The following is a 21,270-nucleotide window of genomic DNA, read 5'->3' on the forward strand; positions in this document are numbered from 1 at the left end:
CCCCTGCCGCTGCCTCTAACGACTTTTAACCCACCCCGTCCTGCAGCTTATATTTGTTTTGTTTTTGTGTACGGGCGCTGCCTCTGCCGCGAGTCTGCAGTGTGTGTGTCTAGGGCGGCGAGCTAAAGGAGCGTGTTCGCGTGAGAAGTGTTGTAGATGTAGATGACAGACGAAGAAAAAATGTAAAATTTGACAAATAACCGCTAAGGTGCAGATGTAGTCCTGAGTGCCGGGTATAAAAGTTTTAACGCGTAAGAAGCGTCTCACACGTCCCTTCTCGTTTTTGAAATACACTTGTAACAGTGTGAGCATACAGAAGTCTGGATGCAAAATTTGGTGGCTCTAGCTTTTATGGTCTCTGAGATCGAGGCGCTCAACAAGACGGACGGACGGACGGACAGACTGACAGACAGACATGGCTCTATCGGCTCGGCTATTGATGCTGATCAAGAATATATATACTTTATGGGGTCGGAAACGCTTCCTTCTGTGCGTTACATACATCCGTTATTCGCACAAATACAATATACCCTATTTACTCTTCGAGTACCGGGTATATTGAATAGAAAAATATTTGTAAATTTGTTAACAACAATATTTTTACAAATACATAAAATAAAACAGTTTACAAGTTCCTTTTCGTTTTATTGCACAAATTCGTCTTAGACACTAACAATAATAATATTTGATGTATGGATGTTGTATGCAACTGCAAAAAACCTTATGTGTGTAAATACCTAACAACTTGGATAACAATTTAGCGATATAATTATAAAAATTAGAAACTCACAGCTTACAATGCAATGCGGTGATGCTTTGTTTTTGTTTTGTTTTTTGTGATATTTTGCAACAAAAATTAAATCTACAAAAGCATCCCCTAAATTCCACAATTCTTTCGTGTGCTAAAAAACTACAACCTTACAAATGTACAATATACAATATACACATACAAATTAATTGTTAAAAGCCTTTCTGTCATGTTTTGCTACGATTAATTTGCATAAAATATCCAAATGACTAGCTCTAAACAGCCCGTTATCTCTAAATACCACTATGTAAATACATTTTAAGTACGTATGCTAGTCATGTGTGTGACTGAAACAACCTCCTGGTTCCCATTTGTGTCCAAGTACATTAAATATAATGAGAGAGTGGGACACCACCACTCCATACCTTGGGGTAGTGCCTGCCCAGGGAGAAACAAATCCCTCCCTTTTCCCCTTTGGCTTGGCTTTGATAAAATTCGTTGTGCCCGTGCCTGCCTTTCCTGCCTTTCCTGCTGCTCATTCGCTGATTGAGTAGGCTTTCCGGATGCATTTGCTGTGCCGCGTTATCCTCAACTCCTCGGCTTCGTGCGGCGGATGACGGCGCAGCTCCGGCAACTCCGTCGATGACTTGTTTAGCGCATAGGTGCGAATAAAGTCAATCGTGGAGTAGCCCTGTGTCGTGGATGATTCTACAGCTGCTTTGCTTGTCTGCTTGCCCGCGGAAGTGTCTACCATATCCGTGGGAGCCGCTGCACTGGACACGCTGTTCAGGCTATGGGACTGTGGTGGAGGAATTGGCACATCCAGCACGGAGATCGCCTCGGGCGTAACTGGTGCTGTTTTGGCATGTGCCAAAGATTCGGCAGTGGTCACAGTGACCAGCGAGAGACCGCTGCCAAAGCCATTATACAACCTGGGTGAGCACTGGCTGATGGGGCTGCGCGGCTGATCCAGATCTAGGACTATATAGTTTACACCACTAAAGTTGCCCGCCAGACTGGTGGGCGTGGCAGGTTCCGAGGAGTCGCGGCTAACCTCACGGGGCGGCAGCGGCAGCTCCAAGCGGTTCACATTCTCATAGCAACGCTCCGCGCTTTGGTCGAAGACGGGCGTCTCCACATTGGCATACATGTGCAAACCCTCAATGGGAGTGACAGGAGCTGGTGGTGGCGCCGTCTCCAGCGGTGGCATATCCAATGTGCGGCGGCGCATGCTCAGCCTGCTGGGCGGCGTTTCCTTGCTGGCGGGAAAGCCACCCGAGGTGGCTCCTCCATCTTTGCAGCAATCTGGTATAGCCCTCAGTGGCTGGTCGAGATAAACATTGGTCTGGGCATTGGCGTATGTCGAGAAGGGCAGCACGGGCGAGTGCAGACTTTGGGAATCCTCGAGCTGTGCTGTGGTCTCAGTCGGCACCTGCATTGTCATCTGGAAGGAGACATTGGCATTGGCGGATTCTGTCAGCGAGCTTCCAAGGTTCCGGCCGATTATCGGTGCTGGCTCCAAATAGTTGTTGCTGTGTGGATTCGCATCCGTGCGCCCCATCAGCACGGACACCGAGTGGGCCGAGTTCATTCTCTCGCGTTCCCCTTGGGCAAAGGCGTCCGTGTTGACCGCATTGATGTAGCGCTGGAACATCGGATAAAGCTGGTCGGCATTGTGCACACGAAACGTGTATATGCCTGGCCCGGACATGCAGCGGCGCCCAGCCTCGAAGGAGAAGAGGTCCGCATTAAGACCGTAGCGACGTAGGTGCTGCAGGGCCCACACAATCGGTTCGCAACCGGGCGTCAGGAAGATCAATTCACGCGGCGTCAGTTCGAGGTAACCGCTGCGGATGATGGGCGTGCCGGGACTGGGCTGCAGGTGCGCCACCCGCACGCGAAACACGTTGTCGTGACGCAGCTCATTCAGCTTGTTGGTGCTGGTGATGCAGCCCATGGCGGTTCCTGAATAAAACATTATGGATGAGTGTGGAATTATTTTAGTGGCGGGGATGTGTGATAAATACCGGGATGGGTTGATCAGCCTGCTTACGGCTCCGGCTCCAGGTCCGGGTCTTATCGCAGCGGGCATCAGAGAGAGCCTACGCAAGTAGATAACACTCCTTGGGGACAGAACCACACCTCACCCACCCACCACAGCACTCACGACCCACTTGCTGCTGACCAGCTTTAGGGGCGTAATACGGTGGCTTGGCTTTTCTGCAAGCTTTCCAGCTGAGTCCACTGCCTATTATGCGTTATGCCATAGGCCAATTGTTGTTATTTTTTACCTGATTTGTGGGAAGAATATTAAAACTTTACTTTTGCGACTTTTCCCATGCTTTGTTTAATCACGCAATTGTGAGCAGCAGCACAGCTCTCTGCTAAGCAGCACTAACGCGATGCCAGAAACACCCTCACAGTAGAGGTACTCTGCAAAATAAAAAAAATATATATATACATATATCCATAAGTGCATGTTCTTTGCAATTATGTATAATGAATAATTACCACTAATCTAACAAAGAAGCTTGGAAAACATATTTTTAACTATAGTTTAAGGAAATTTATATTTTTCTTGACTCTTTTTTTTTAACTCTTTTTGTGCACATTCCAATACAAGGAATTAATTAAAACTAGACAATCATGGAGAATGTAAGAATAAAACGGATTAATCTAAGGTTTAGTGTTGAGTATCCTAGCTAGATGGTAATATTAAACAGAATATCTAAGTTGAGGAAGGGAATAGGATTTGCTTTGATTTATTTTCTTTTACAACGAAAAGGTCTATTTTTGAGGGTCTGACGCTATATTTGAACGATAATACTGCCATTATGCATTGGAAACAGGGTGACCATTAAAGTCAAGTACTCAGATGCACTAAATTTTCTTGTGACAGACTCCCATATATTTCGCTCTGTGCCCAGTATGTGCATGCTCTCTGGGTACACTATTTTGAGTTTGTTTACAAAATAAAATCCGTTAGAACTGATACAAATCAGAGAGGACATAGGGCTTGGAGGACAACTATGCACCGCATTATTGAAAAAGTACGTTCCGGAGGGACATAAATGCAATAAACATTAAAGATAAATATATTATAAAATCCAAATAATCAGTTTTCGTTAGACTGCTTTAATAAGTTATAAATCTTTTTTTTTCATGTTCTTTTCTAACCCTCTTGCGCTTGTTTCGCATATTTCCTTCCCTGTTTTTGTCGACAGTAGACAGAAATATTTTTTTTTCCCCCTTTGAGATGGTAGCATTTGGCTGGTTTGCTGGTATATTTTCCGCTGATCGCAGTGGCTGCGAAATTTTCTGTCGATCAAAAAACGGGGCTTTCATCCTTGAGTCGGTTAACCGAAAAGTTAGCGCATCTGAGTACTGGGCCTTAAACTTAATTTGTAAACATTCCAACAAAAAGATGTATTGAAAACTATTCAGTCTTGTGGAGAATTGAATGAGAAATCGAAAAAAATTATAGTTTTTGCGCAGAGACTTCTAAATAGCTAGTATTATCCAATAGAACATCAAAGTTGAGGAAAATTATGTAACGTTTACGGTATATTCACAGTATATTTTGTATATTTCAGTATGTTTCCGAGGGTCTGTCGGTATATTTATCGATAATTCTGCGGTCAGATTGGTGCACGGTCACACAGAAAGCAGACATTTTTTATTTGTGGAGCGCGCAACAAGAAAAAGAACGAAGACCGAGAAACCGAAACGGAAAGAAAGTAAGGAGTTTACATTAACCGCAGAGCAACGAAAGAACATAGTGCGTGTGTTTAGCTAGACTATTGAGCCAGGTAAATTGCAATTTCAGTAATAATTTCATCAATCAATGCTTCCCAACCCGACGCCAAGCAAACATTTTTTGAAAAGCCAAGCCATGCAGTCTGCCTATATGTGTATGTGTGTGCGTGTGTAAGTGGTACTTTTGAAATTCTCTATACCCGCTTTTGTGCTCCGTTTGTGTACAGGACAAAGTTGTGTGTGTCCACATACAGAAATGTTTAAATTGTATTAAATGTTAAGTGCCGAGTTGGAATTAATACATGTTTCTCTCAATATTGGCACAAGTGTCGTCCATCTCGAGACGCACACAGGCAGTGGCGAGACCACTGACGCCGACGCACACCCATACACATGCATGCAGCACACAAAGTCGGGAAAAAAGGACGCCATGCACGTTGGCTTAGTGTGCGTGTGCGAGTAGCTCAAGAAATGCATTAAAGTTTTTTTGCCTTAAATTTGTTTAAATTTAGCCCCACAAATAGACAAAAGCCGGTCTTCCTTTGTTAGTATGATCACCTACCCCACCCTGGATGCCCTTTAAATTTCACCACTTTTGAGCAGCGTTTTTCACAATTTGTTGGGTGTGCCGCCTTCGGAGCGTCGGCGTTGCCACCACGTCGGCGTCTCTAGCAAACAGGCATGCCCATGCCGGTGGGGCTTGTATCCGTTTTTGCTCTCTCTCACTCTCTCTCTTTCCCGACTTCATTCGCTCTCTGTTGCCTGTTTTTGCCCTCTATGCCGCTTATCAACATTCTTCCTTTTGCGTGCTTCATTTATCCTTTACGCTTTGTGCTGTACCCACACACACATACACATGCATACATACAGCTACGCAGCCTGCCTTTTCCTTTGTGCGTATGCATGTGCATGAATGTATGTACGTATGTATATTTCTGTGTATATTCGCTTTGCCTTGTTGCCTTGACTTGACTTCTTTTTTATTGTCGTTGGCTTGCCTTGGCCTGCCCCGGAGTTGATGTGTTGGGGAATCGTGTTCTTTGTTAGCACTGCACGCCTGATTACACTTGCTAACATGTTTTTCGGACACGGCTGCCGCCACATCCTTGTGCAAGGTGCAGTCGACTGAAATTTGTTGTCCAGTGTTGACTGTTATTTGACGGAAGTCTATCCCCCCACCCCCGTTCACATCAGCTCCGCTCCCCCTCATATTACGTCTCGGTTTAGGTTTACACGCTCCGAGATTATCGATACACAGCCGCTGCCGAAGTCGTCGTCGCTGACTGAGGATCGTCTTTTTATTTATTCTACAATTTTGTTACGAAAAATTGCGTCGCATTTTTGCAGCGCCAGCAGTCGTCACTCATCAGACGACTGCCAGCCACCGCCCTGGCGTCGTCGCCTACATGCCCTGCCTTGCCCGCGTATGGGTATGCTCACCCCGCCCCACCGCTCAATGCACTTGTGTTGGTGAGAGTGCATTTGAGTGTGAGTGCGTGTCGGTCCTTCATCGTCGTCGTCGTTGACAGAGGGAGTGGGTGTACGGAAAGAAGCAGAGCATTGATTGTCATTCCAATTGTTGGGATGTATTTTTATACTCTGGCAGAGAAGACCCATTATAACTAGGCACAGGAGTTTGGAGAGGAGAGAACCCTTTATAGTACGAGTATAATTATACTCGAATTCGGCTTTAAAGCAATTTAGATACAGCACCAGGAGCTGCAAGTACCCCTAAATCCAACCTTTCTTTCTCAAAAAGTAACATTTCAATCCGAATCGGTATATAATTTTGCCTGAAGAGGATCCTATGCGACGAGTCGTGCGGTTTTGTTGAAGTCGTTTTAAATTACTGTATTTGCTTGCTTCCCTTTGGGGGGGGATGATTGAATTGTTGGCGAATTTGTTAACGTTTGCTCAAAACTCGAATAAACATTCAGAGCAGTGCGGGGTGCGGTATTAGGAGATAGGGGAGTGCCAGCAAATAAACCGTTCCGCGAATTGTGGGTCGTCATCAAGTGCGAATTGTGGTTAACGTCGAGCGATCGCAAAATTGGCCAGGCCAGCCCTGTCATCTAATCTCTTAGTGCAGGTTCCTTCTGGCTACAAATTCTTACGGAACGCCCCACGCATTTATCATAGATAGAAATAGACAAAAACAGCAAAAAAGAATGAGGATAACGACTTTAAGATACCCAATGCAAGAGTATTGTAAGCAGATAAAAATTATAGTATTGCCAGAAATATGACATAGTTGATACAGCTCTTAGTTCCAAATTCGTACCCCATTGTACATCATGAGTAAGGGGTGTGAAAATAGCGGGCGGCATTGATAAGCAACAGCCAGTGCTGCAGCAGCAGCGGTGGCGGGAGCAGTGACAGCCAGCAGCAGCAGAACAGCAAGGCGTAAACAGAAATTGAAACGAAAAAAAAAAAAAAACCACAAAAATGAAATTCTACGCCAAAAGCAAAAGCTTAAATTTAAATGGGGTACCGAGTGGAATAGGGTGTGAGGGGGATCAGTAGCGGCAAATCGGATCCCAGGGCCGCTTATCTGCTCCTCCAACGCTTTTGTTTATTCTTCTTGCTAACTTCTGTTGCTTTTGCGATTGATTTTCGTTTGGATTACAAATATTTTGCTATTTCTGTTGATCTAGCATTAAAACAATTCGCCAAACGCCTCATACAAAAAATATGCAGAACGGCAATTATGTTTGCTTTTTTTTTTCGTAAGGGGGGCAACATTCCTGGGGGATTACGAGTTGGATTTTGACTCAAGTAGTGTATAGGATGCCAATTTTCAAATAAAGAAAAAAGTAATGTAGAAAGAAGATCCACTTCTGGGCCTGGCCTGTGCCTGACGCGTACAGGCTGGCGGTTGGTGATTGCCTCCGCAACATATTTCACACAGATGTTTGCATATATTTTAAAGAGAGAAAAGTACCCTTGTATGTGGTTCTTCTGGTTCCCCATACAGTTCTCTGTGGTCGTATGTCGATGACAAGAGACTTTTTAACACTTTGGCTTACTTCTCTCTCTCTCTCTCTCTCTCTATCTCTCTCTCTCTCTCTCTCTCCACAGTTGAGCTTCAGACTTGGTGCTTGCTCTTTCGTTGATGCACATTTGCATATGTACATACATACATATGTATGTATGCATGTGAGTTGAGTTTCTTTGAATACTTCCTTTTGAAGAAAAAACTTGAATTGATCGTTTTGCTGATATGATAGACATCCCCACGCTCTGCTATGGATTGTTTCGATTTTCCATTAATCTCCAATATGGAAAATGTAACTGTTATTCTTTCTGGAAGATATCCATAACTCGCATGGAAGCGTACTTCCACTCTCTCTTACACTCTCTGCGGACAATGCCCAAGAAATAGCCAGTGATATCCTCAATTAGTGAGCCCCCACAATTGTTGCTGAAATATTTATGTGACTGTATGCGTGTTTGTGTGTATAACACACAATTACTTTCCCATCCGACGCGATAATTAAATAACAATACCAGAAATCCGTTCAATGTTACACCATGCAAGCCAGCAGCAGCAGGAGGCGGAGTAGGGGTAAAGAAATTCGGTGATTCTTCACGCCTCCTTTCCTCCCTTTCATTGTGCCAACAACAATAGCACATGCATCCAAGCATGCATCTGAGCGTGTATGTGTGAAAGTACATATATGCGCACTTATGCATATGGTTTATGCCCGCTTGGTGCCTGCTACTGTTCTTCTGCCGCTGCAGCCAGCGTCTGCGCTGGCATGTGGGGTCATTGTGTATGGAGAGCAGGCATGAATGGCAGCGACAACAGCAGCAGAGGGAAAATAAAGCAATAAAGCATACGCATTGACGCCGCCATGGCTCATTAGTTTGTTATTGACTAAGGCTGGGTCTCGTCGGGCAGTGGGCGGGGGTAAAAAGAATGAGAGAAGTGGACCTCTTGCCTTTATCGGTTACTGATGATGATGATGGTCAATGCATGTGTAAATAAATGTCTTTGCCCGCCCGCATTTTAGCTACTGCTTCTTTCTGACACGCTCTGCTCTGTCAATGACGGTGACTGCTCTGCCAGAGCTTCCGACAAGCGGCGCTTCTGGCTGCGACTGTTGCTGCTGCTCTTTGTCTGCTTCTGTTGACTTCGCTGTCGAGTTTTTGTTGAGTGCAACAGAAGTTGCTCCCCATTGATCGAGCCAGTCGTCGTTTGTCGCTCGACTTAACGGTTCGTATTTGCTTGCAACGCGCTCTCCCGGAATAAAAAAAAGCTCAGTGCCTCTTCATCCGCAATTAAAATTGTGCTCTTGAGAAGTTCTAGTTGATAAAAAAAAAAACGGAAGATTCAAGTGCGATAGCTAAACGGTTGAATTAAGAAAGCACTCTCACTAAATAAGTGCTTCAGACACAGACGATAGATAGCCTTTCACTAGGAGACCACCCGCGGCTGTCTGAGTAAGTACCGGAAACTGATGAAGAAGCTAGGTAGAGGCAGAGTCATAGCAGTTACCGCTACACTATGAATTATGCATTAAAAATACATTTACAACGGACAAAGACGGACGCGAAGAGACCCCCTTTTGAATTTCTAATCAGAAATGTGCGGGCGCTCGCGCCACTTGCGACAACTCACTCAATCCTCTCCGCTCCTTCTCCAATGCTCCACTCATTTTGTTCGAAATGCTAATTCTAAGACCGACGAGGCGACTAATTGTCCCGTTGCTGGTTGCTGCCTTTCTTGTTTTTTATAACTTTTTGATACACAACTTGCAATTGTCGCACGCTTTGGAGTTTTAATTAACCGGAACGAGAGAGAGAGAGAGCAGAATCCAGAAAAAGAAGTTTGAACTAGTAAGAGAGAACAAGAAAAGAGGAGAGCAGGAACCGGTTTGCTGGACTTGCAGCTAGAGCAAGCACACCTTCTTGTTTTTTTGTTGTTGCTGATTTCTGATTTAGTTTATGTTCGTTTATCCTTTAGTCTACAGTGGGGTTCGAAAAAGCGTGGGCCGGCGACAAATTTATTGGGACCTACGCTCTGTCTGGCTCGCTCTCTCTCCCACCTTTGTAGGTCTCTCATTTGAAAAGGAAACAGCATAGCATTGAATATTCAAATATTTATTGTAATTATTTTCAACGGCCGGCCCACAGTAGTTGAGTGTGGAGTGAAGTGTGAGCTTTTTTCTATACCCTGCACTCATTTGGTGTAGCGGGTATATTTGTTATATTAATATGTATAAACAGCTACAATTTAAAAGATATTCGTGTTCCCATGTGTGAGTCTCATTTCAACAGTGACGGGTTGGAGCCTTTTCAAATGTAAATCATTCAATTTACATATTTTAAAAGTCTATGAACGAAACGTCATAAGAGGATATGGGTATCTGATAGTCGAAATACTGGGCTATAGCTATTGCTACTTGGTATTGGTATCTCTTTGTTGTTCTTGTTATGTACTCTCGTATAAGGAGCCTGACGGGCATTACACATTGTTGAAATATTTTCAAGAATTTGATGAGTGCGCGCAGCCATACATGCGTCTACAAATAGCCACAATTCGTATGCCATTTGCGAAAAGAAGTTGTTGGTTTACAAAAATACACAAATACGCGTGCATATGAAAGACGTTCTCAACGAGCTTATAAAATTTGATGGTTCTTGCTGATGATTTTATGCGTTTTGGGTCTCATTATAGTTTGTATCTGTTGCTGTGTGTGTCTAGGCGATTGTCTGTTTTGATAGTTTTTGGAATGGCATAGCCCAAGGGGGAAGAAGATATTTTCAAGTGCGTCTAATTTTACGATCGATGGATGCCCACCCATTCTACTATTGGATACTCGCATGTGCTTATGTATGCAGAGTGACGGTAGGGTGAAGTACAAGAATATGTTGAAGATGGTTACGATAAAAACCGACTAGATAAGCCGGTATCTAGCTGTCAGGCAGTGAAAACTTGACTAGAGCACGTCTACATACAATGTGGGGAAGGTAATGTTTGCTTTGCCTAGAGATCACTCCACGGAGTAGCTGTTTGTCTGCACGAAAGATACTGTACAACTATGTATCTTTAATACGCATGTACTAGGAAACATTGGTTGGGTTGGGTATAGAAGACAAGTGTGTGCACCCAGCCTAGATCACGTAGCACCCACTCTTAAGTGAAAATCCCTTTCTTTGTTGTTCCGGAGACCATTCTGAATCACTTGGTGTATTGCTGATATGGGTTTTCTTATTTTCTTATGTGCTTTGCCCGTCTCTTCCTCTTCCCATTCGATTTATCAATTTAGTAATCGTGTTGTTCCTGTACAACCCACACCGTTTCTTCCCCCTATCTGCTTTAACTACTTCCTCTATTGTTATCACTTGCTATTGGTGCTACTGCAGATAGTTATCCGAGTAGCAGCAAATAAAGTTCTTTCGGGGAATATTTTACCGCTATTAATTTTTGGCCATGTGGACCGGGTATAAAAAGGAAGAGAGGAGTGTGGTGTAGGTTCTTAGTACCGTCAGAACATTCAAAATTGACCGGAAATGATAATTGAACAAAATATTTCCTCTTTTCTTTAGGTTCCTCTTGACAACTGCGTGTGGTGTACGCGTATGCGTATGTGTGGTGTGTTTTGTGTATTGTACTTGTTACTAATTATGGAATGCATTCATTTTACGTATCATTTTCATATTGCCACAACGCTCAATTCCTCGAGTACGGCACACACACACACACTCACACACAACCAACAGCAACAACAATTATATCCGGTGGTTACTTGAGACATTGTTGAGCGTCACTCAATGCTCTCTTTCGTGTTCTTTGCTCTTCTTGAATTTTTCGCATGGATTTCGGTGTCTTCCTCTCCTCTACATCGGGTATGCAATTTGTGTGAGAGTGAGTTGCGTAGGTGTCTGTCTCTTGATGACAATTAAAGTGGACTGCGACTGCACACATACATGCACACACACAAACATAATTATGTGGAGATAAGTCGACTGCAGTTGCAGCTGCTGCTTCCATGATTGTAGCTTAGGCGTGGCTTATCAGCAGCTTTCTTTCTTATTCTTATTTTTTTGTGGGTTTGCCTTCTTTCCTACTTATTCGTACTTAAGCCTGTCCGGGGACTGATTGAAGAAAACTTTCCACTCAATTGAAGAGAGGCCAGAGGCAGAGGCAAATGTTGAGCTATTAACGATCTTTTTTTTTATTAGTTTATAAAAGTTCAATTGTGCGGCCCGAGTGCGCATGCACTTAAATAGGGGGGTGCACTTTTCAATTTTAATTGTACAACAATGTGGAAGAGCCTGTGCCGTGCCACTGATCTGGCAAATGGAATGCTCGCACGCCTGCGCTTTGACAAACAAAGAGAAAAAGAGATAGAGAGACGTGAAATTAATGTTTGACCAGTTAAGAGGATGGGAGGCCAGCCGGCCCGACTGGCCGGCTAGACAGCCAGTCGAGAGACATACACAGTCACTCAGCCGGCACATTTCAGTACAATCAATTTAATTTACAGCGCATCTCTCTAACTGTACAGCAAAGAATAGTTCGAGAAAGGGAGTGCAAGAGTGAGAGTAGGAATGATATACAACAGCTTGAAGTGTCAAAATTGATGGGCAGAGCAGAGAGAATTGAAACACAGACTCGCACTTACACTCACACTCACACACTTCCAGACATTCATGCAAGCAGCGGCGCTTTGTGTAGCTGCTGGCTGCTGCTTCATTGTTGATAAATGCGCTTTTATTTATAGACTGCGGCTACGTGTGCTGTGAACTCTGCTTCTACTCTCTCGTTTTCCTTTGCCAGAGGTGTGGCGGTGGAGGCCTACGAACTATATGAGTGAGGAAGCATGTGTGCTTGTATGGGTGTGAGAGTGAGTGCGGCATGTCAAAAGTCATGTCTAAATTGAATTAAAGTAATAATTGAAGAGAGGGCGGCCCCTTAAAAGAGAAGGCAAGCTTCGAGCTAAAAGTTGTAACTATCTCATGGTAGCCACACGATTAATGTAGTTGTCAAAATTGGACGGAGGAGGAACAGCCTAGGGTTAATGCATCCAAATATATTTTAGACCGCACCCAATTATTTTGACACGCCCCCGCATTGTCGGGCGGCGCTTTTCGCAACAGCACAGACACGGAAGCAGCTGTACAAAGACAACTAAACATTGCCATGGCAACGTTAGGTTCCCTTGAAGCTTGCTCTACTCTGTTGCAGGCAAACCAACAATGGCCACAACCCTCTGTCGCAGCAACTGCTGTTTCTGCCCTCAGCCGTTGCCTCTGCTCTGCCAGTGTTCACTCGATGTCCTTTTTTGCCTTGATGCGTCATGCGCTCAAGTTTACTTACGCTTTTATGTTATTACCCTACTCACATATACTGTGGTAGAGAGGGGTTGTATTACGTTTTTACGTGTTCCCGTGAGTGTGTGTGCGTGCGGTAGTTTCCCGGCATATTTTGGCAATTACTAACCAACGTTGTGCTGTTTGAATAGGCAAGGAATTAATTGTGCCTCCTTCTCCCTCTCTCTCTTTCGACGCGAGCTTCAAATTGTATTTTTCTGCTGTTCTGGTTCTATGGTGCTATCGCTGTCATCGAAATACGTTCATAACTGAATTGCTGTTGTGTGGGGTTCAGTGAACCTCCCCCTCTCCCATGAAGCTTGATGTCTTGTTACGTATTCAAATTGATAGAAGTATATACACAGATGTGTGTGTGTGTACGACAAGTATTGCATTGCTTCTTGGTGTATGCTTTTGACTCATTTACACTAACTGTAGTTTAATGATGATGTGTGAGTCATTTATTAGTTCTCAGAGATTCTTTATTTGCATATGGCTCCGCACGTGCTCTAGCGGAAGCTGCTGTTGCTGGGGAAGGCAGACCCCCCCGATGGCAGGATGGCAAACATCTACGTTTGTCTGTGTGTTTACACTTACTCAATTTTCACTCTCTCCCTCGCTCTCCATGTGTGCGTGGATGTGTGGTTGGGTGTAGTAGGTGTGTGGCGAAATTGCCGCCATTTTTGTGGACTAACGGAACGACCAGCCCTACCACCTATTATGGTGTTTTACCTTACAACCCCTAAATAATGCTAATATTTTGTGTCTCTCTTCCCTGCCCCACCCCGTCTCTCCTCTCTGCCTGTACTCCACTGAAATCACTTTAAATTTATCTTTTTTCTAAGGTTTCGGTTTCATTGCCTTTGGCAAATTCAAAATACCCTTTCACAGGATAATTACACATTATTATAGAAATAGAGCTGGCTCGTCGTCGAGCAAGAGTATATCAAATTCGCTCCCGAAATGTTGAGCTCTCACTTTTGTGTGTAATTCGATTTTCTTCAAAGTGACGCATTGCATGCCATCCCCTGTCCGACCTTAGTCGGGTGCCGTTCTTTCATACAATTTTCCCAGTTTGCGACGGATAACAACAACAAAAAACAACAGCAACGTTGAACTTTGTGTGAAATGATTCATGGTACGTCCGTCTGCGAATATTGTACGATAAGGGCAGTTGCTCTGCTTTTCCGTAATTGCATTATTAAATGGGCTTGACCGGATCCCCCCGATAAGCCACCCCACCCTGACTGGTCCTTCAATGAGGTCATCAAATTGAGATCGACAAGAAGCGATCAATCGATCGATCGATTGGGTACACTACAATGTGTAAATGTCAAATGTATAAATAAGATTAGATGCAAATTTAAAAATAAATAACTAACGAAACCATTTCCCCGTTTTCTTTTCGCCTTTGCAGTTTACAGGAACGAAAAGATAAAAGAGGAACAGCAGGAACATGGGTAAAGCTCAGAGCAAGCGATCGATCGATATTACTACCGATCCCAAGAAGATCGGCGAAGGAGATGCGGTGGCCGGGAAGGTAGAAAAGATCGAGGATCCCGACCAGAAGGCAGCAGCGCCGGCCGTGAATGGTGATGCGGCCACGCCCAAGGAGGCAGCCGGTGACGAAGCAGCAGGCGGCGAGGTAAATGAATGAAATAATTACGCATGCTAGGGCCAGCTACAAACATACTCTTCATCTTTCCATTCCCTAGAAAAAGGAGTCTGAGGAGCACTCGGAAAATGATAAAGATCTGACTACCGAGAAGAATACAGCCGCAGCAGCTGAGGGCGCCTCTGGGGATGTGGCAGCAGCGGCCGAAACGCCTAAAAGCGATGCCTCCCCAGAGGGCTCGTCCCCCAAGGAGGCAGCCGCCGGAGAGGAAATCTCACCACTGGCCGACGAGAGCATCAAGTCCAAATCCAAAAAGGATAAGGTCAAGAAGAAGTGGTCCTTCCGAAGCATCTCGTTTGGCAAGAAGGACAAACAAAAACCAGCCAAGTCCGAGGAGCCCGTCTCTCCGACATCGGCCACAACATCACCGACCACGGCTGAGGCAGCTTCTCCTGCTACCGATGAGCCAGCGGCCACAACAAACGGAGAAGCCGAGCAGCCAGAAGCAGAGGTAGGTGACCTGAATAATAATTCAGTTTGATGAGTTGTGGCTAATCTGTTTTTATTTATTTTTGTATAATGATTATCAGAATGCCAGCGGTGCTCCCACCACTGAGACCACGTCCAAGGATCAAGCAAAGCCCTCTGAAAACGGTTCGGCCAGCGAGCAGGAGAAACAAGCCAACGGAGAGGCGGAGAAGGCGGCGCCATCCCCAGCAGCAGCAGTCGTAGAAGCGGAAAAGCCCAAGACTGCCGAAGAACCAATCCCAATTGCCACTGTCTCTGTCACCACCACCGACACGAATGTTGTTGTCGCCACCAATACCGCCACCGAAGAAGCCGTCAAAGAGAGCCTGATAGAGCAAGCTGAGGTTGTGACCAATGGCCATGGTGCTGCATCTGCCGGCGAGGCGCTGACCAATGGCGATAGCAATGGCCTGTCCGAATCATCACCCGTAGTTCAGACGGTAGCAGCAGCAGTCGTCGAGAACATTCCAAGCAGCGTTGATGAGGAGCCACACCAGAATGGCACAAACGGTCTCTCTTCCGGCAGTGCCACGCCACCGCCCACACCCGTCGCTGTCACTGCCGCCGAGTCCTCTGAGGCCGAACAGATCAAGAACAAGTCGCAAATCGAGGTAAACCCCACCAACACAGACACCACCACCACCACTTTCAACTTCTCCAACGCACAACACAACAAAAACACTGTAAATACAAGTACAACAATAACAACAACCGAAAACGAAACCGAAACCACAGAGAACACCACAACAAAAACAACCACTGAGACCGAGACTGTTGTAGCAGCCACAGAGTTAGTTAAGACCCAAACAATCCGAACAACCACCAACAAGATCCTCCAGGCAGCAGCAGCAGCAGAAGAAGCAGAAGAAGAAGCTCAAGTCGTTGAAGCAATCATTCAAGCGGTTAGTAGCGAGGTGGAGGCCGAAGCCGATGCCGATTACGAGGGATTCGTTGTTGTTGACCCCGAAACCGAAACTAAACCCAAAACTGAACTCGAAGGTGAATCCGAATCCGCACTTGAGTCCCCCAGTGAAGCTATTGCACCCGTTTCCCCTTTGTCCAAAGGCGAACCAACCAAAATTCCAGTCGATGGAGAGTCCGCTTCAGAGCCCAGCTCTGATCGTGCCGATGCCGATGTAGTTGTTGAGGCAAGGAACAGCAGTCCACCACCGTTGCCCAAGTCGCCGCCACCCTCCCGTGTCTCTGCCTTTATCCTCGCCGAGGATGCGATCGAAGAGCCAGAACAGAGACAGGCACCGACCTCACCAATAGATATAGAACGATCGGAAATCGAGAAGCAAGCCATCAGCATTGTGGATGAAATAACCGAACAGGCGGCCGTGATTGTAACCGAAGAGCAAAAAGAGAGTCACGAAGCAGTCGAGGAGTTGGAAAAGCCAGTCGTCGAGGAAACAATTGCAGTTGCATCTTCCACGTCCACGGATGCTGAAGTGCTAGCTAAACCGACACCAGCAACGGATGATGATGAGGATGATGATAAAGAGACAAGATCGCCAGAACAGGAGGCTATCGTAGAATCGCAAAGCGATAACGACAGCACTGTCGATAACGATAACATCATCATCACAAGCGAACAGGCTGGTGCGCCGCTCACCACTAAAATTGGGGAACTGCCACAGGTGGATGTCCGAGTGAACGAAGCAGAAGAAGAGAGCAACAACAAGGTGAATAGCAATCGTCCATCGTGAGCCATTTGCATCTATGGAGCAACCACTCACTCAATAAGCCCGCGCGCTCTCCACGCTCTCCTCTGTGCTTACTGTCTCTCTACTGTGTGTCCTACTCCCATTTTGCATCTGCAATTCAGTTGTTTTTAAGTGGTATTCGAGTAAATGTTGATGATTTGTAATGCAAAATTTCAGAAAATTAAATATGCAAATTCACCAAGATATAGTTTGTGACCTTTTCCTTTGACATTGTGATTGCTGACCAATTCAGAAACATTTGCAGGAATACCACGGTACATATTGCGCGCTTTGTTGCCGTAGTTAAATGTAGTTCATTTAGTGTTGACATTGATTTCGATAATGATGGTTAACAATAAATTTTGCATGAATCTTTGGCGAAGAAGCCCAACCCCCTGCCCGGAATGATGTATTACTAAATCACGGGGATAACAAACAGACTGTTGAGTGTAGTTGGGTGGGGAAACTGCTGCATTTGGCATTAACAAAATATCTCCAATCCAACCACATGAAAACTGCATACGCCCTAATCCTGTTACACACACCACCAACACATACACAAAAACAAGTGACAAATTCCTCTACACCTACATATACAATAACTCTCTGTTCTAATACCCCAAACCCATACCAACCTCATCTGTTGTGGCTGCCGTTACCCTTGCGATCTCTCTCTTTCTGTCTCTCACACACACTAAAAACACCAGACCATACACAACTGTACCTACATTTTGTAATTGTACACCCAAAACTACTCGCTTACATTAATTTTTTATGATTCATATTTTGGTAACATTTTGTTTTGTTGTTGCGTTGGCTGAGAGCGAAGGGGGGATCCTCTGCCCCCTCGTCGTCGTAACTGTACTTTCTCCTGTTTAATTGTTGTTGTTCCCCATTCTGTTTGCATAAAACACACATATGAAAACACTCTCACCATTCCCATGAATATTAATAATTCAGAAATTACCATATTTTTGCCAGGATATCGCCAAGGATCTGAAGGAGAAGAACGCCGCGGCAGACCAGAAAACACAGGAACTGCCCGTTACATGCGAATAAACCTACTCATAATTATATATAATATTACATATTATTAAAACAGAAAACCAACAAAAAAACAAACAAAAACAAATAAGAATGCAACAACAGAACGATACAAGAAACAAAAGAACGCAACGTAAAAAACAATTACAAGATAAACGAGAGAGAACAAACAAAAAAAAAAAAAACAAAAGTAAAAATACATTTTTTAACATTTACATATTTTAATAATTTTTGTACGAACTTCATATCCCTAATATCCAAGATAAAAGTCAGAGTTGCACCTGACACACACACACACACACACACACACACACCACACCTACCACCCACACCCACCAAAAGACGCGGGCAGCCACTGTTCCGTGTTGGTGCATCTGAATTCCATACAAGGGGGAATTGGATTCCATTCCTCCAGTTAATGGGAATAAATTCGCCTCATTCGCATACACCTAAACGCATTACACACGTATACTCGTATTCCCCTCCCACACATACGCGCATACATACCATTCTCATATTGGAAGATCTTGATAGAAGGAAACAACAACACCACCATAAACCATACAACAACAATCCATACGCGAAACGATGATACTAAGATGAATGTGAGGAGAATTTTTTGAATAATTTCTACTATACATTGTAACTGTAAGTTCGAAGAAATTTGTAAAGAATTTTTGGACGACATATTGGATAAAATATATATTATAAAATATAAACACCCAACATCGTGCTTCACTGCCAGACCACTACAAGGTAAAGCCACCCAAAATCCGAGCTGAAAACGAAAACACAGTTGACAACTTTTTTTGTCCCTTTATGAGTCCCATTTCTCTTTAATGCACTACTAAACAAGAAAAAAAATACAATTCTCCATACAAACCGATTGGATGTAACACAGTGTTACGGAAATAGTTGCGCGGTAACTGGAGGAGTAGAGTAGGCGCTAAGATTATGTTCTAAGTACATTCTAAATATTTCGTTATGGTTTAATTTAACGTAGCGTAACGTAACAAAATGTTACCACAAAAACAAATCTACAAAAGCTCCAACGAAAGCTTAAAAAGCGAAACAAATGAGAATATGAGAATTACTAATGTGTGCGTCTTTTGCAACTAAATAGAAAATCAAATCCTACTTAATGTATTCAATAAATTAAAGCCTTAACTTTGCGTTGCGCAACGTAAAGATATGGTCAGAGTCCTACCATCTACAAAAAATTCGAATATTGTGAAACCAAAGTCGTTTCCAAATCAACAAAAAAATAACTGCATACACAAACTGCAGAGTTGCCCAACTGGCAAAATTAATAATACAAAAACGCAGCAATTAGTTGGCAGCCCCACTGGGGGACTGGCTCAACATCTGACAAAAAACCGTTGCTTGTACAAGTTTAGTTGTTGCTGCTTCCGGCGGTACTCGGGCGCATGCCGGAGCATGAATACGGCCGCAAACAGAACGTAGATGGTCGATAGGAGGATGAGCATGGGAAAGGAGAAGACAATACGAGCCATCCGTATCTTCGGGTGTGCCTCCAGTGCCGGCGGTGCCTTCACATAGTCCCCTGCAAAGCGAAACAATATATGAGAGCTAGAATAGAGAATTGTTCTGATGCGTCTCACCGTTCCAGTTCTTGAACTCGCATCGCAGTCCGTCATAGCCGTCGGCGCAACGGCACCAGTAAAGGCTGTTGTTGCCGAGCGGATAACGGAAGCAGTTGCCGCCATTCAGGCAGAAGTTCGTCTTGAAAGAATCGCTGCAGGGCAGCATGGTGATCTCTGTAGTATCCTTGACCTTGTACGGTGGTGTGATGGTAGTCGAGAGCGAGGTCACGGTAGTACTGAGCGACCTGTCGTCATCGGGTGTTGACTCGCCAGTGTGAGTGACAGTAGTGAGTGTCGTCGTGTCGGTGATAGCATCGGTTGTGGTTGTGCTCGCGCCAGTTCGCCCGGATTGTGTACTGCTGGCAGGCGGCTCTCCCAGTAGCTGTTCTTCTAGCATAGGATCGACGGATGCATCCTCGACCGCGTTAGGCAGGAGTTCTCCGTCTTCATTCGGTTCCGGTGGAACTTCCCGGACTGTGGCCTGCAACTGCTGCTGCTGCTCCTCCTCCTGTTGACGTTGCTGCAGTTCCATCTGGTTGACCAGCTGGACCACATGCTCCTCTATCTGCTGCTGCAGCTCGTGGGCATGCTCGTGCATGTGATTGTGCAAATTGTGCTGATGCTGCACAATTTTCAGCGTGTGTTCGCGAAGTAGTAGAATTCGGCTCGAACAACAATCTGGCGGGTGGGAAAAGAGATCGAAAAGAAAGAGAGTGGGAGTGCAGATGAGAAAGAGGAGGCTGCCATTCCGATTGAAATTGCAGTGATACGGCAGCACCTAAACAGTTTCGGCGGCTTTTATTGGGTTGTGGCGCTCTTACCTGTGACGGCGACAATTGTTGAGAGCACGAAAATTACTTGGATTATTTGAGTAAACGGGATTTGCATCATTGGAAGACGCCCCAAGGCGTTTCGAAAGTCTGTGTGTGAAGCTGCTGCTTGACGGGTAAGTGGAAAATATGTTTTGTGGACTTGTGTCCAGAAAGAGATCTAAGGATCGAGCGGCGGCGTCTGGGCCGCGAATACAATTTGGCGTCGTCGCAACAGAATCCGAAACATATTCGTACTACAAATTTGCATCTCAGTCAGACACTTGGCTGTGGGCAGCGGCGTTTGTGGCTTTTACTGCAAAATAAAAATAGAACTTTATAGCGCGCTCACATTTTCTGTCACACGATCACAACGACACAGAGAGACACACACAACCAAACACACATGCTTGGTGTGGGGGGCGGTGAGCTTATTATAGAACCACATACTGGAGAATCGCAATGAATGTCGCATTGAAAAGCCTTTAGAATTATAATTATTCATGAATCATTATTGTGTACTGTACGGAGTGGTTATTTAGACAATAACTAAATTTATTTGGCCGCTGCACAGCGCGGGAAGCGAGATCCTCTTTTTTTTAAGAAGTTGATGCGCGAACGTTGGAAAAGAGACTAAAAGATATTGAGAAAAACAGAGGACAGAATCGGATCGGATCAACAGATGGACCAGAATCAGCAGAAGCAACAGCATGCGCGCTCCCACCGTATGAATGAAAATAGTAGCGAGTAGCGTGGAGGCTCGTGTGGGGCGCAAAAAGAGAAATGCAATGGTACTCGTCAATGGCCAAGAAAAACAGCTGCCTGTAGTCCTCTAGGTCCCCAAATCGGTCGATTTTGTTTTAGTAAATTTAGGGTTTTTAGGTAAATTAGTTACATAATTTTCTGTGCCATGCAATAGGCTCAGATGGTAATGCGTATATAATCTGGTATAACAGAACATGCAATACAAATTTAGGTGTGAAAATCCCGCTACCTATCTCCGTTAATCCCACCGATACCGCCGGACCCGTCGATGGCCACCAACACCGTTCGTCTATGCGCAGCAGTGCCCAGAAAATTGCCCTGAAGATCTTAAGATGTACTTCCTATTACATTCCATTATTTACCGCCATGTACTTTG

At 44.7% G+C, this 21,270-nt stretch overlaps 3 protein-coding genes across 7 annotated transcripts; 1 reads left to right on the forward strand and 2 right to left on the reverse strand.

Moving 5' to 3' along the window:
* Positions 1 to 624: 624 nt before the first annotated feature.
* Positions 625 to 3,142, reverse strand: LOC117587963. The gene is made up of 2 exons (XM_034278971.1): positions 2,776 to 3,142; positions 625 to 2,713 (listed from the first exon to the last, which is right to left on the reverse strand). The coding sequence occupies exon 2, from the start codon at positions 2,703 to 2,705 to the stop codon at positions 1,284 to 1,286; it is 1,422 nt and encodes a 473-aa protein (XP_034134862.1). The 5' UTR covers positions 2,706 to 2,713; positions 2,776 to 3,142; the 3' UTR covers positions 625 to 1,283.
* A 1,259-nt stretch (positions 3,143 to 4,401) lies between these two features.
* LOC117587962 (A-kinase anchor protein 200) lies at positions 4,402 to 17,804 on the forward strand. 5 transcript variants are annotated; one of them, XM_034278968.1, is made up of 6 exons: positions 4,402 to 4,557; positions 14,241 to 14,468; positions 14,539 to 14,949; positions 15,029 to 15,577; positions 15,806 to 16,651; positions 17,654 to 17,804. In XM_034278968.1, exons 2-6 carry the CDS (start codon positions 14,280 to 14,282, stop codon positions 17,729 to 17,731), a joined length of 2,073 nt encoding a protein of 690 aa, XP_034134859.1. In that variant the 5' UTR covers positions 4,402 to 4,557; positions 14,241 to 14,279; the 3' UTR covers positions 17,732 to 17,804. The 5 variants fall into 5 exon arrangements, with proteins under 5 accessions (XP_034134859.1, XP_034134860.1, XP_034134857.1 ...); XM_034278969.1 differs by having other exon boundaries at positions 15,029 to 15,418; XM_034278966.1 differs by having other exon boundaries at positions 15,029 to 16,651.
* A 728-nt stretch (positions 17,805 to 18,532) lies between these two features.
* Positions 18,533 to 20,768, reverse strand: LOC117587964 (protein gurken). Its single transcript, XM_034278972.1, has 4 exons — positions 20,580 to 20,768; positions 20,142 to 20,445; positions 19,339 to 19,998; positions 18,533 to 19,280 (listed from the first exon to the last, which is right to left on the reverse strand). The coding sequence occupies exons 2-4, from the start codon at positions 20,209 to 20,211 to the stop codon at positions 19,075 to 19,077; spliced, it is 936 nt and encodes a 311-aa protein (XP_034134863.1). The 5' UTR covers positions 20,212 to 20,445; positions 20,580 to 20,768; the 3' UTR covers positions 18,533 to 19,074.
* Positions 20,769 to 21,270: the final 502 nt, after the last annotated feature.

Source organism: Drosophila guanche, unplaced genomic scaffold (assembly GCF_900245975.1).
Source record: "Drosophila guanche unplaced genomic scaffold, DGUA_6, whole genome shotgun sequence".
Classification (NCBI taxonomy): Eukaryota; Metazoa; Arthropoda; class Insecta; order Diptera; family Drosophilidae; genus Drosophila; species Drosophila guanche.